Source organism: Panthera leo, chromosome B1, assembly GCF_018350215.1.
Source record: "Panthera leo isolate Ple1 chromosome B1, P.leo_Ple1_pat1.1, whole genome shotgun sequence".
Lineage (NCBI taxonomy): Eukaryota > Metazoa > Chordata > Mammalia > Carnivora > Felidae > Panthera > Panthera leo.
The window spans coordinates 66,527,022-66,541,419 of NC_056682.1; the positions used below are offsets into that span (position 1 = coordinate 66,527,022).

Sequence of the window (14,398 nt, forward strand, 5' to 3'; positions counted from 1 at the left end):
AATGACCCTGAGATTCATTATATGAAACCATTTTTATCTATTTAAAATTTTCCTCTGTTAGTTTTTTAAAATGTATACTCTCAATAATTATTTTCCATCAACCAGTGATTTGCTTACTTTCCATAACTTTGTTTGACAGAGAATATATCTTGAGGAGTAATAGCCATTTAGTCTATTTCGCAGATAATTTGAAGACCTGTATAAGTAAATGTCTTTGGGTAAAGTTTTTAAAATCTTTTATTTCATGTGCAATTATCATCAGAGTCCTTTGTTGTTTCTTAGAATAAACAAGATTTAACATAGTATATTTGAGAAAACAATATGCCTGATTTAGATTCATAGTCATCTGTAAATTATTTTTTACAATGCTGCAGTTATTGGCAAGGCATTACAATTAGAAATGACTGCATATAATAATAGTAATGGTGGCCAGCTTGAGAAATCACTGAATACTAACAGTACGTACAATTATTTCATAAAAAGTAATTAAAGTAACAGCCAACTGAAGCTTCCAAATTAATTTTTCTACTTTTATTTTTAAAGGATCAAAAATAACAAATATGAACTACATAACTCTGAGAGCCATTTTTATTTCCACATGTAGTAATGCTCCTTGTTTGTATGCTTGTGTCATTGTCGTGGCCAAGAGAAATTTACCCAAGAGAAAACCAGCTGGGGAATTCCAGTTTCTGGCATTTTAAGATTAATATTGAAAAGAGTTAAAAATGATAAACCTCTCATAATGTCATTTTACTTCTAGGCAAGTATTAAAACTATAAAATTTTATAACTGAAAAATTATTTTTTTAAACATTAACATCAGAATCTAGCTTAGCCAGGGTTTTGCAATCAGAATTGATTTTACTGAATTTAATGTGTATTATCATACTAATTACACAGATATTTAAGCTTGAAGCACAGCATCCTCTACTTCTATGGGTTCTTCCACTCCTTTTCTAGCCATCATTGTGGCTTGCAGGAGTGCAGGAAGACATTATTAAGAGAGGAAATATCCACCTCATTTAATGACAAATATTTTAAAGAGCCTATTAAATGTAAAGCACTTTGAAAATACTGGAAATATAAAGACTGGAATATTTTCCCTAAAGAAAATTTCAATCTAGTAAGTTAAAGTCTAAGTCATTCTTGTTGATAACTGAGTTTATGATGTGATTTGAAAATACACATTAAAAGATCGACTGGTTTTCTTCCACAACATTTTTATGATCTTGTAATAAAATGTAATCTAATAAATTGTATATTAATATTTGTTTGTAAACAACAATTTAGGAATATATTATATGGTCTAACTTAATAATATGTGTTTTGGTTTGTATAAGCGCTGAATTAAAGGAAATTAAGCCATTTTATTCACTGATGAATTAATCTTAACTTTTAAATATGCTAATTTCAAGCGCCTAACACAGATGTAAGGTGGTTCGTTATGTAGGATAGCATTTCCTAAATTTGTTAGAACATGGAATTATTTTGATGAATATCTATAGGATCAATATTGAATAAAGGCTACTTTGGGATATAGTGGATTTACATGACATCTAATGATTTGAAAGTCAAAAATATAACTTCTATGTTATTAAAGATTGTCCCTTCTAATCTTTGTAAATATTTATGAATCTACTCAAACAACAATATGGAAATGATTGAAACAAATCAATATAATTAACACCTACCGACACAAGATACAAATAGAAAGTTGCAGGGAAATCTTACAAAAAGCTTACATGTTACACCATGATCTGATCACAAAGCTTTGTGATCTGTAATGTCACCAAACTGGGGAAAAAGAGATATGGCAAACAGGTCAGTTTTTAACTTCTTCAGCCTGAAATTATTCTTGTTTCATTGGCCTAACTACTATGCATTGTAAGGGAGTTTGAAAAATATAGACTAATATATACCAACTTTGTGAGTTCCATAAGCTTCTCATATATTTTTAGAGAAAAAAAAATGCTAAGGTTCTCAAGACCAGATTGCTGCCTCACAGTAATATTGAGAAGTTATTTAAAATTAAAAAGGATTTTCAGAGCATAAAATTCTAAATTCATGAAACTTAGAAAGTTACAGCATTGTGGAGAGGTAGAGACCATGCCTTCTAACGGTCAGTACACGATGCCAATTAAACCATGATCAAGCTCTCGATATTTTCATTAGCCAGTTCTCTACCCTTGCTTTAAATACTAACATCAACCTGGCCTTTTGTGTATTTTAAATTATTTCATTAAAAAGTTTTCACATCACAATTGTGATCTGACAAGAGATATCCATTTGCAGATGTATGTGTATATACATATACATATTTATGTATGCTAAATGTGTATATATATACATACATACTCATGGGTGTATATACAAAGATATACATAATTCCAACTAATATTAATTATATGACAAAAATACTCTATTATAACCTTTGCTATGTTAATCATTAAATATGATATTAATCATGCAGATTTGTATTCAGCTTTTTCAGCTTATCTTTGGAAGTTCAGGAAATGGTATACTGACTCAAAAGGACTGGTTTTACATAATGTCACTCTGACCAATCAAATAGTACCCACTTGCTGAATTAATAGTGCCCAGTGCCCAGTAGAGAGCATGACCACTTGCAAAAAACTTTCTAGCGAGAATGAAAGTAAGTTTTCATTACTTATTTATTTTGAGAGAGAAAGAGAGAGTGCATGTACGTGCAGGGGAGGAGGGGAGGAGCTTTGAGTGTGAAAAAGTTTTTAACTCCAGAGACAAAGATATAAAACGGGAACATTCGTGAACCAAAACCTTTCCCTGCTAAGTTATTCAAGGTGAGACATGCAATATGGACTATCTATCTATTCTTGCTTATATTTTTCTTTAGCTAAAAAAGATATTTTTTTCTATATTTCAAAAAAAATAAGCTCAGCATCTTTATAAGGTGAAAATAATAATATCAACCAATGAAGGACTTTATAACACTAAAACTTATTGAATTATCTTTTGATTGGTTACCAAATCACTGCATCATATGATTATAATTTGCTCTTGACTATAATTTGAATGTTAAAGCAGTGGCAATTTAAACAGAGAACGACAAACATCACCACAAAATAGCTTTTATTACTATCTTTTGCCATCGTTATCCATCCAATAATTACAAATTATCCACATTTTATTGTTGATATAAATTACATAACATATACGCTATATATAAGAAATGATCCAATTATATTATCTTGGTACATGGTTATTCTTCAGCAGATAGCCTCAAGAGACAGCAATGTGCATTATATCCACTTTTTTCTCAGTCTATTTCATGTATTTAAAGGTGCAGTATTGACTAGAAATTCCTCTAGGAAATACTTCCTTTTTACAAGACTGCAAGTAATTCTTGCTTACGTCCTTTCTCTGTATAGAAAGAAAAACAAAGCAAAAAGAAAGCTCACAAGGAACAAATTATGGATCACTTTCTAGAGCCTCTATACTCCATTAGATTAACAATCGACCTGGAAAAGACAAAGTACATGTGTCTGTCTTCACCAGGGGATGAAAAAAGAAACAACAGGCTGCACATATTGCAAATCTTTACTGTGACTAGAGTGGTGAAGCTTTTACTGAAGCCAGGAACTTTTGTAATATACTGCAATACAACGCATTCATGAAGAAAGAATTGTAATTGAAACCTAAATGGTTATTAAACTTTTTTTTCAGACTCAGAACCCCTTTGCTCTCTTCAATATTATTGAGAACTCAAAAGCTTGATTTTATGGGGTTACTACTATCCACTTATATTCACCATACTAGAAATTAAAACTGAGAAAAGTAAAAGATGTTTATTTATTAATTTATTGAAATAAACCATAATAAACTCCTTATATGTACCCATAACTAAAACTGTTTTAAAGCTATATTTTTAAAGCTACATTAGAAAAATGAAGAGATTCACGTTTTGCATTTTGCAAATTCTTTTCATGTCTGGCTCAATAGAAGATGCTGGATTCATATATTCTGCTTCTGCGTTGAATTGTTGTGATATCACTCATTATATCACATGTCATGTAGCCCCTTGAAAACTACCCTCTATATTTGGAAGAATCTAATGTGTGAGAATGGAAGAGAAAAATGCAAATGACACCTAAGTATCATTATGAAAATAGTTTTGAATTTGTAGACCCCCTGAAAGGATCAACTTCAAGAATTCCTACTAGAAAATGCAGTTGAGTTTTAGCAGGCTCATGGATCCATAGAATTTGATAACATAGAAAACTGAAATGTAGCAGTATATTTCACAGTGTAGATTTGATTAAAACATGAGAACAGAAATCAAAATCTGGTTATATACCATTTTACAATTTTTGTCTACTAATTTTTAAAAGAAGAGATAATGTCAGTCATAAAAATAGCAACAGTACCATTTTTTTTTCAAAATTTACCATGCACCAGTCACTGCTAAATGTTTTACATTCTCCATTTAATCTAATTCTTATAATAGCTGTATGACATAAGTATAATACTTATCTCCAAGCTTGAGATAGAGAATTTCTCACATAGTCTGAGTAACTTTCCCATGGTACAACACTTAGCTCTATTGCCATGATTGATCTTTGAAATGTGTGAACCCAGAAAATGGAGTTTATCTCTCTTTGTTACTGTCTCTCATCTAAACAACAACAACAAAAAGAAGTTTGGTCATGACAACTTAATAATTATAGTGAACATACACAAATATATTATTATTTTCTTTATAAATAAAGCTAATGAATGCTCTAAATGCAAATCTGTGTCTTTAACTACCAACATCTCCATTATTGGGTATTTTTTATTATTCTGTGCCCAGTATAATCATAATAAGTGTTTATATGTATAATATTATAGCAGTAAATTTAAAAATAAACACATCTGTATCACATATTCAGATAATAAATTCTGCTGCTAAAACCTACAGAAAACTTAGTTTAAAATATTTCTCTAACCAGAAAAAGAAAAAGGAAAACACATCTCTTGTGAGTGTAGAGAAGAGTAACTCATAGATGGCTCTAAAGGTATACATAAAATTTTAATTGATAGCAGGAGAGTGATTAAAAACTACTCGTTTTATAATTATTATTTTAGCTAACATATATGGTATTTTGCTGGCATTACTATTCATAAACACTGAAAAGTTATATTTCCATTGAAAATAAAAAATTCAAGAACAAACTAAACTTGGCATAATGAAATCTGTATTTCTTCAATAGCTTGTAACCTGGGAAGCAGCTGTTTTTGTAACAACACTGAATGTGTTATTTATATTTTAAAAAGTAAGAAAATAGACTTGAGATTTGAACAAGTGATTTGGATGGATTAAGTGGGTTTTAGAGGAAAATACATCTTAGAAACTTCATCAGTGCAACAATTCAGCAAAATTCCACTGACTGCATTGTATACAGAATATGGTAAATGACATAATGAAAGATTCCATTTGAGTCAGGGCAGAAAGATTTCATGAAACTTTGCACTCTGGACTTATTTTTCATATTCAAACACATTCAAATTCCTGATTCTGGACCAGAATTTTGCAGTAGCTGAAGGAAGGGAGAGTCATAGTCATTAAACATTTTGGGAGCTTTATAATAATCATGAAACATAGTTAACTGACACAACTAAAAATTAGACACCACATGACTACATGATTATGTTTACAAGTTTCAACAACCAAAAAAATTGATAGTCACCAACATGTAGTTCACGTCAATCCTATGTTAATGCTTACATGGAAGCTTGCTGATATGAATCAATTGTTTTGGCATAAAATCAAACTTTTTAAAAGTTTTATCCTTTGGGCATAGAATTGATATTCATCTGTGTATAAACATAATTATAAATAAGAGCTGACAACTACTAAATTTTATTTTCTGAAAAATATTAAGTTTAAATTAAAATTATTAGAAATCATGAAAAAATTAAATTTGATGAAAATTTATGAATTAAATTCTATGAAAAATAAGACTTGAATTTAGTTTTTGCTACTTTTGCTACTGTTCAGAAATATTCCAACATACTGTAGTGCTCTCTGGAATTATAATACATAATAACTGATAAAGATTGCATCATTTTAAATTAGGAGTACTATGAAATATTTATAAAGCAATAAGATGTGTGAAAATTATCTGGAGTCACTTAAAATGCATAACTGTACTATATAGAAATGATTTCATGTGTTAAAAGAAAATTATAACCACTATGTATAAACACCAATAAAGTCATAATCGTACTTGAATATATTTTCCTCTAAATCATAAGAATAGATGGATATGTGGCTGGATGGACAAAATTGGTGATCCTTTTATTAACTAGGAACATATTAGATAAGAATAAATGTGGCTTAAGTTGAATAAACAAATATTTTTATGAATCAATACACTTTTATTATGATCCTTAGGCTTGACTTAAAAAACCTTGCAGGTGTTATCAATCAAAATGAAATGATACTTGGGGAAATTTTTTTGTATTTAAATAAATTTTTTTCTTTATAAATATTTTTAGAATTTAAACATTTAAAACAATAATGGTTTGGCTTTTCAAACTACTGAGATTTGAATATCATTACTTATCTTTTAAAGAGGTCATGCTATCATTGAATTGTGCATGCTATAGTTAGATTGAATACATACAATTGTGCAAAATAGTACAGCCAGAGAGGGAGCTACTCAGGTGAAGATCAGAAGAAAAAGAACTATATGTGCTAAGGACTGGCCATGTTGGAACAAAGCAGAAGCAGAGGAAACAGAGAACAGGTGTGCAGGAGTATGTGAAAGCCTCCCACACGCAGGCATCAGTTAACCTTACCCACATTCCCGGTGTCTGATTTGTAGCATCCTGCACCTATCAGGCATGGATCAGTAAAGTGAGATGAATTTCTAAGATATCAAATACCCAAATCTGTGGTGTGAATAAATTAAAAGTATGATTTCAATCATTTACTGAAATTTTCCTAAGAGCGTAAATTAATACAAGTTTTAAAGTATGGAAATGGATCCCAAACTTGGCCAGTGTAAAAACTGAAATCTAAGGCCTCATGTATGATTATATTTACAAAAATTACTTTAGGAAAAAATATATTTTCTCCAATCTGGAAGACTTGGTCTTTTTATTTCTAAAAGTCTTTATGTAAACAAAACTTCTACAAAGAATGAAATTTTATTTTCCCTAGGGAACTCTAATAATTATATACAATAAATATAATTCTTCAAAAACTATTTTTATTTTTTAATCAACACCTATTAAGTGGGGAAGGTGTCAGACATAATCTATATGTCAAAGAGTTTATAATTTCCATTTCTATGTGAAACATTTATTGAATTATACTAAAGAAATCACTGAATTGCAGATTAGAGACCATAAAGAATGTCGCATAATATCACAAAGTTGCTTTGGTATAAGGTAAAGGATTCATATGATTTGCTTTATTAACATTATACAACTTTACAAATCGATCTCCTGCCAGTACTGGGAGGAACACTGAGTTTTGGTTGTAAAGATTTCTGATAATTTTATTTTGAACTTTTGAATGTGTTTTTATTCCTAAGGTCTGGGAATTGGGAACATGTTCTATGTTTTTTATGAAGATGGAATCAAAGTGATACAACCCATAGAATGTGAATTTCAGAGGCACATTAAGCCTAGTGAAAAGCTCCTTGGATTTCAGGCAAGTATTTAAAAACTTCCTATGCAGTTTTATGCAGCAGATTTGTTAAGTAGAATTATATTTTGGAAACACAATGAAATCCATGCGTGTATGAGAAATTTGGGGAGGAAAATATTAAAACTGTGAGACAGGCTGATATTCTATGCAGGTTTTATACTTGAGAAGGAAAAATAATATGTTGTATATTCCTAATTACTTGCTCTAATTAAAATAAAGGCAATAGAAGTGAAACGTGTAGAATGAACACAGTATAATAACTTTACCTGCTCCTTAATTTAGAATGTCTCCCATCTGGGTAGGCGATGGTTATTTAACAAAATAAAAGAAAATAACATGAAAATAATCTGATGGGAAACTGGGGTATATTAGCTGCTTTATAAATATTGATTCCCCTTTATTTTTTATCTCATTTTTATGAGGTCTCAATGGAATGAAAGCTTTAGATTTATATGGGAAAATATCAATTCTTGTATTTATAAATATGTATCTTACCCTTCTTAGAAAGATTTTTTCTGTAAAATATTGGTACAGCATTCTGAAAATAAAATAATATCTAACAAAATGGGTATTAATCATACATATTAGGGATTACATTTTTATGAGATGATAAATTATAATTATGTTTACATTGTCATAGCTCTATATATATCTCCACATAAACATGTATACACCAAAATATGTAAGATTAAAGGTATCTATGTTATTTATGTGTTCCCACACAAGTTTGGACATGCACCAAACTCCCCAAATAAGTTAAAATATTGGTAGACTTAATCATGGATCCTCTCCCAATACTCATTTTAAAGGTTAGCGTGGCCATGAGATATGAGTAAAATAAATATTTAATAATTCCATTGTTTAGATTTTTTACTTTCAACTCCTATTTTCAGCCTACCAGTAGCCAGTGTTGTCTTATGTTGATGTATGGAGACAATTCACATCTTATGCACTAAAATGAGAAGAAAAATATAAGTGGGATAAGATAATTGAGCTTCCCTCCAGCTATTTTATAGGAAAAACATGTCTTATTTTATTTTATTTTTTTAATTTTTAAAATTTATTTTGAGAGAAAGAGACAGAGAGAGGCGACAGGGGCGGGGGGGGGGGGGGGCAGAAAGTGAGGGGAGATGGAAAATTCCAAGCAGGTTTTCAGTGCAGAGCCCAACACAGGGCTCAAACCCATGAACCGTGACCTAAGCCAAAATCAAGAGTTGATGCTCCACCGACTGAGCCCTCAGGCACCCCCAAGACCTCTTATTTTAAATGAAGAAAACAATTTAATTCAATATGCCTGTGATTGTTTAAAACAAATGAAACTTTTTTAATTTAAAAAGGTTTCGGTTATAAGCTAAATGGAATTATTATTTTTGCTAAGCTATAGTTTAACAAGGAAGAAAACATTTAAAATTACACAAACAATTTTGTTTTGTTTTATAATCATATAATATCAATACTAAGTCCATTCTGAGTAAGGCATATATGTGTGTGTAAATAAAGACATATAGGAAAATATAAATATTTGCTTGTGATAGAGCAAATCATGCAGTTTAATACCACATTCATATTTTCATAAAAGCATTATGGATGAAAATTCTGGGCTAATACAAAGATAATGTAGCATCCAAATGATTTAAATCAAAGCAAAATAATTTTGTAGGAGAGTGTATCTCTGATTCCTACAGGACCAGCAGTTTTGTAGCTAACTGACACAGATGTGTTTGTCATATCACAGAATTTGAAACTTCGGCGACTAACAGCAATAAGATAATCTGTGATATCCATAATTTTTATCTCAAAACCATCACCTCCTGAATTTGATCTGCAAATTTAGAGACAAAGAATTTTCTTCTTACATTACAAGTGTGCTATTTCAGAGTATCAGTAAATGGTTTAATGCAATTTAGTTGAATGCAAGTCTTAAGAATATCCTTTTTTAGAATGTGTTTTGATGGCTCTGGATGAGTTAATTTAATTATTTGGAATCTAAAACTGAGAAAGCAAGCAAAAAAGTGATGTGGAATTTTTGTGACATGTCTTGACAATAGGGATGTGAGTTTACTTACCTGAGTTTCTCTCTTTTTAAAGCCTTTGTCTATATAGACCTTCTTCTAAAACAACTAAAGTAGAAACTATATAGGATGATGCATCTCTCCCTACATGTCTGGGTATATATAGTGAGAAATTACGTATGTACATAGATGTAAATTATATGTAATTTTCTATAAAAATTAAAAGTTGAAGAAGTGAAAACCAAACCCTGTGATGACAGCCTTCACTCATTTCTTTCAACCTGAGAACCATTATCTGCAAACGTCCATCAACAGTGAGTGTCAAAACAAGGGTCATTACTAAAAACTAGTTTACTGCATCAGATTTTCCAAATCATAGTCTCTGGAAATCTTATATTAAGCCTACATAAGAGTTTATGCTAGAAATGCATAGTGCAAAATGAAAGAAAATAAAAGGAAAAAAGTTAGCATTCCTGCATTATAAAAAACAAAAACTTACAAAAAATTTAATACTCTAATTATCATAATGGAAGAGTAAGCAAAAAGTAAGAAATATCAGATTTGTACTTTTAAGAAGAAGGCAACTATCAAATTAAAAAATATTAAAGTTTATTTTTTTTTGAGAGAGAGCAAGCAAGAGAGCACACATGCACACACGAACGGGAAAGGGGCAGAGAGAGAGGGAGAGACAGAATCCCAGGCAGGCTCTGCACTGTCAGCACAGAGCCCAATGCCAGGCTTGAACTCAGGAACCATGAGGTCATGACCTGAGCCAAAATCAAGAGTCGAACATTTAACCGACTGAGCCACCCAGGAATCCCCAAAATGTGTATGTTTGAAATTTATGACCTTTCTATTGCTTTGAATGTTGACATTAAAATACCAAAACATTTCAGCTGACCAATATATTTTTTATTTTATATATTTTTTTAATATGTTTGGTGTTTATTTATTTTGGAGACAGACACAGAGTGCAAATGGGGAAGGGTAGAGAGGGAGATACAGAATCAGAAGCAGGCTCGAGGCTCAGCTGTCAGCACAGAGCCCAATGTGGGGCTCAAACCTATGAACTGTGAGATCACAACCGGAGCCAAAGTTGGAGGCTTAACTGACCTAGCCACCCAGGCGCCTCTGACCAATATATTTTTTAAAGCACTAAGAGTAATAGAGAGAATTGTGAATTGGCTAAAACTATGTCTTGCTTATAACTGTTAAATGCAGAATATAAAAGTATTCAATGAATACCAAAAAGAAAGACACATTTCTTATGTGATTATTATAGTCCATATATATGAAATAAAGAGTACAGTAAATAAATTTTTATTTCATATTGTTCTGTTACTTTTTTATTCCTTAGTGTGAGATAAACTTAAGTAATTGGTATATATACACAGGCACTTTCATGATATACAAGTATACAGAGGTAGAAGTAAGAGGAAATTGATCATGTTAAGTTTTGAGAATAAAAGCTCATGCAAAGCTATTTTGTTTTGTGTTTAAACACAAGAGAGATACCAATTTCAGAGTGTGTAAGCTATTTGGTGCTACATTTCTAGATTTACATTTCTAATTATAAAATAATTTCCTGAGCAAATTGTTGCGTATTATGTGAGAAATAGAACCAATATAATTAATACCTGTATCTCTTTATTCTGACTCTATCTCTATATTTATCTCTATCCTTATCTCTGTCTATCTCTGTCTCTGTCTTTATCCCGATCTTTTTATTTTGTGGAATTGTCTCAGGTGATGGTGGGAGGGTTAGCAAGTCTGAAAACCCTAGGGCAGGACAGCCAACAGGAAATTCAGGTAAGAGTGGATACTGGGATGCTATATATAGTCTGGAGTCTGAAATCCAGATGAAGCCAATAGACCGGCAACTCAGACACAAAATGGTATTGAAGTCTTGAGTCTGAAATATGTACGCAGACTAGAAACTCAAGCAGATTTCCATGGGGAAGGCTTGCGGCGGAATTCCTTCTTCTATGGAAAACTCATTCTTAAATCTTAAGGCCTTCAATTGATTGCACGAGGACCACTCACATTATGGGAGGTGATCTGTTTTCCTTAAAGAACGATTATGAATGTTAAACACCTTTAAACAACTTTATAGCAACAAATAGACTGGTGTTGCCCAAACAGCTAGGTGCCATAGTCTAGTAATAACCCAGTTAACATACAAAATTAACCATCACATCTTACTATCTCTTAGTCAAGGGACTTATTAAATCCGTGTTTGTATACCCAATATTAGTACAGTGTTTTACCCATGGCAGGTAATCAAGCAACATTTGTTAAATGAATTTCATAAAAATTCCATTGTTTAGACAGTTGGGCTATTCATTCTTTTATGCATTCTTTAAGTCTAAACATGTATACATCTAATTTCTTCCTCACCTTAATATTGTTCCTTACTTCAGTTCCCAGAAAACAGTGTTCTTTCAATGTGTTTGTGAAAAAAATGTTTCATAGAATAATTTATCAATGAATTATTTCAGGGTACATATAACCTCATGTGTCTATTAATTCAGGATCACGTAGTCAAAATATACTGTGCAGATAAATTGTAGAAGATAGTTTGGAGTTCTACTACAGAAAAAAAAGCTGGTTCTTTGGGAATTTAGAAGATAAATCTCTTGAGTGAGAGAAATGAGTCTTTTGGAGTTTTTTTTTTTTCTTCCATGAAAGGATTAAACATAAATATAACATTTATCAAGTCATTGTTGGTATTAAGAGAATGGAAGCACAATTTCCAATATAACTCATTAACTAGTAACATTAAGATGAAAACTGAAATATTGCGAATATAGAATTTTCCATCAAATCTCTCAGAAGATGCCATTTTCTTGCTTTAAATAAAAATTCAATTTTGGTGCAATGTCAGATTACATCGGGTTTCAGCTTTTGATAATGAGCTGGTCAGGATTCATGCAACATGGCTTTACTTTCATTCTCTTTCTTTTTTGTTACATAGTCTTACTAGATGATTTTTGCTATATTTATCCTAGTTGTACACATGATTTCATCTTGTCCCCTACAGTATGAACTTCAAGCAAATAGAATTCTAACCCAGACTTATGAATTCAGAATGCAAACTGAAATGGGTTGGAAAAATGTGTAAATTACAGGCTCAAGGATGACAGGATTTTCCAAGATTACCAACCTTTTCACTCTTATGGTTTTCAACTATTTTGTCATCTGTACTCCTTAATACCTTTTAAATTCCATTCCTTTTGTGTTTGCTTATTATAGATCTAGCCGCGGTTCCTCACACATACCGTGGTGTTACTTATTCTTTCATCGACCCTAGAAGAGCTCAAATGAAGATCACATATATTTTATCCTGCATGGGTCTTATATTTTGAGACATGAAGGTTTAATTACTGGGTTTAATGATAATTAAAATGGTGCTGAACTGCAGAGGAACATACTTTCTACAAGAAGTCTGATATGTATCACCTCTAAAATGCCTGTTTTCTAGGTCTGAAATTCCCATCTATGAAAATTACTTTACTTTTACGAATAAATACTATTAGTACTCTATTGAAATGGTATTGGTATATAGGAACAGATTGTCTATAGCATTCAGAATATTTAGATATTAAGAAACTGATGCTGAAATTAGAAATAGGGAAACACAGCAGGTGCACATTTCTTTCTCCATTGGTGTTGTCTCTGGCCTCAAGCACTGCTGCCTTCAGGGCATTTATCCGTTCCATTAGTTACACCTCCAAATTTCCCTTTTCAGCGTTTCTTTCTGGTTCTAACCCAATTACTACTTCTCCAAACTCTGTCCACAAAAAATATTTGTTAAATCATCAGCTCCTTTATATGATGCAGACCATTCATTTCCCCACGAAGCCATTGAGCATCCTTTTGAATTCAAGGGCACTGTAGACTTCAGAAAGAAATGTTTCTCCATTTATTCTTTTCTCAGTGGGCCTCCATTCAAACATGGCTTATAGTGAAAAGAGTTCTAGAATGCTGAAGATTTAAGCTTTTCTCCCTTTGTGGTTGCAGTGATGTCCTGCAAAGAGCGTCTTATAGAAAGTAATACACACTACCCCTATTTCTTAGTAGATTCCTCTGTAGATGTTAAAAGAAGTAAATATATGAAATCTTTGAAACCCTAGACTTAAAGAGGCCTTCTATTTGTCCAAAAAAAATCACATTTTTTTTTATTTTAAAAAAAATTTTTTTAATGTTTATTTATTTTTTTTGAGACAGAGAGAGACAGAGCATGAATGGGGGAGGGTCAGAGAGAGAGGGAGACACAGAATCAGAAGCAGGCTCCAGGCTCTGAGCTGTCAGCACAGAGCCCGACGCGGGGCTCGAACTCACGGACCGTGAGATCATGACCTGAGCCGAAGTCGGACGCTTAACCAACCAAGCCACCCAGGCGCCCCAAAAATCACATTATTTTAAAAAATCTTGTATTGTGCTTCTATTAGACTGTAAGTATGTAAGCCTAACATTGGGAGAACAACAGTGGGAAACATGTAAATTGTGCAATAACATTTTAGTGGAGTTGAATAGCAGGTGACTTTATCTAAGAAAGCAGATTAAGTCTCCTTCAAGAATTACTAATGAGAACCAGCCAAGTTACCTGGATAAATATGACCAAAATGATACATGTATTTTAGACAATCATTTGCCATCATTATGGAACATTTTATTCAGGAGAAATAAGAACTCATTATAATATAAAGTAC

At 31.7% G+C, this 14,398-nt stretch overlaps 1 protein-coding gene across 1 annotated transcript in view; it reads left to right on the plus strand.

Moving 5' to 3' along the window:
• Positions 1-14,398, plus strand: part of FSTL5 (follistatin like 5) — a 793,609-nt gene that overhangs the window by 683,844 nt on the left and 95,367 nt on the right. Inside the window, exon 12 of the mRNA XM_042935151.1 lies at positions 7,559-7,677. Coding sequence (XP_042791085.1) covers positions 7,559-7,677 — 119 coding nt within the window. The remainder of the gene's footprint in view (positions 1-7,558; positions 7,678-14,398) is intronic.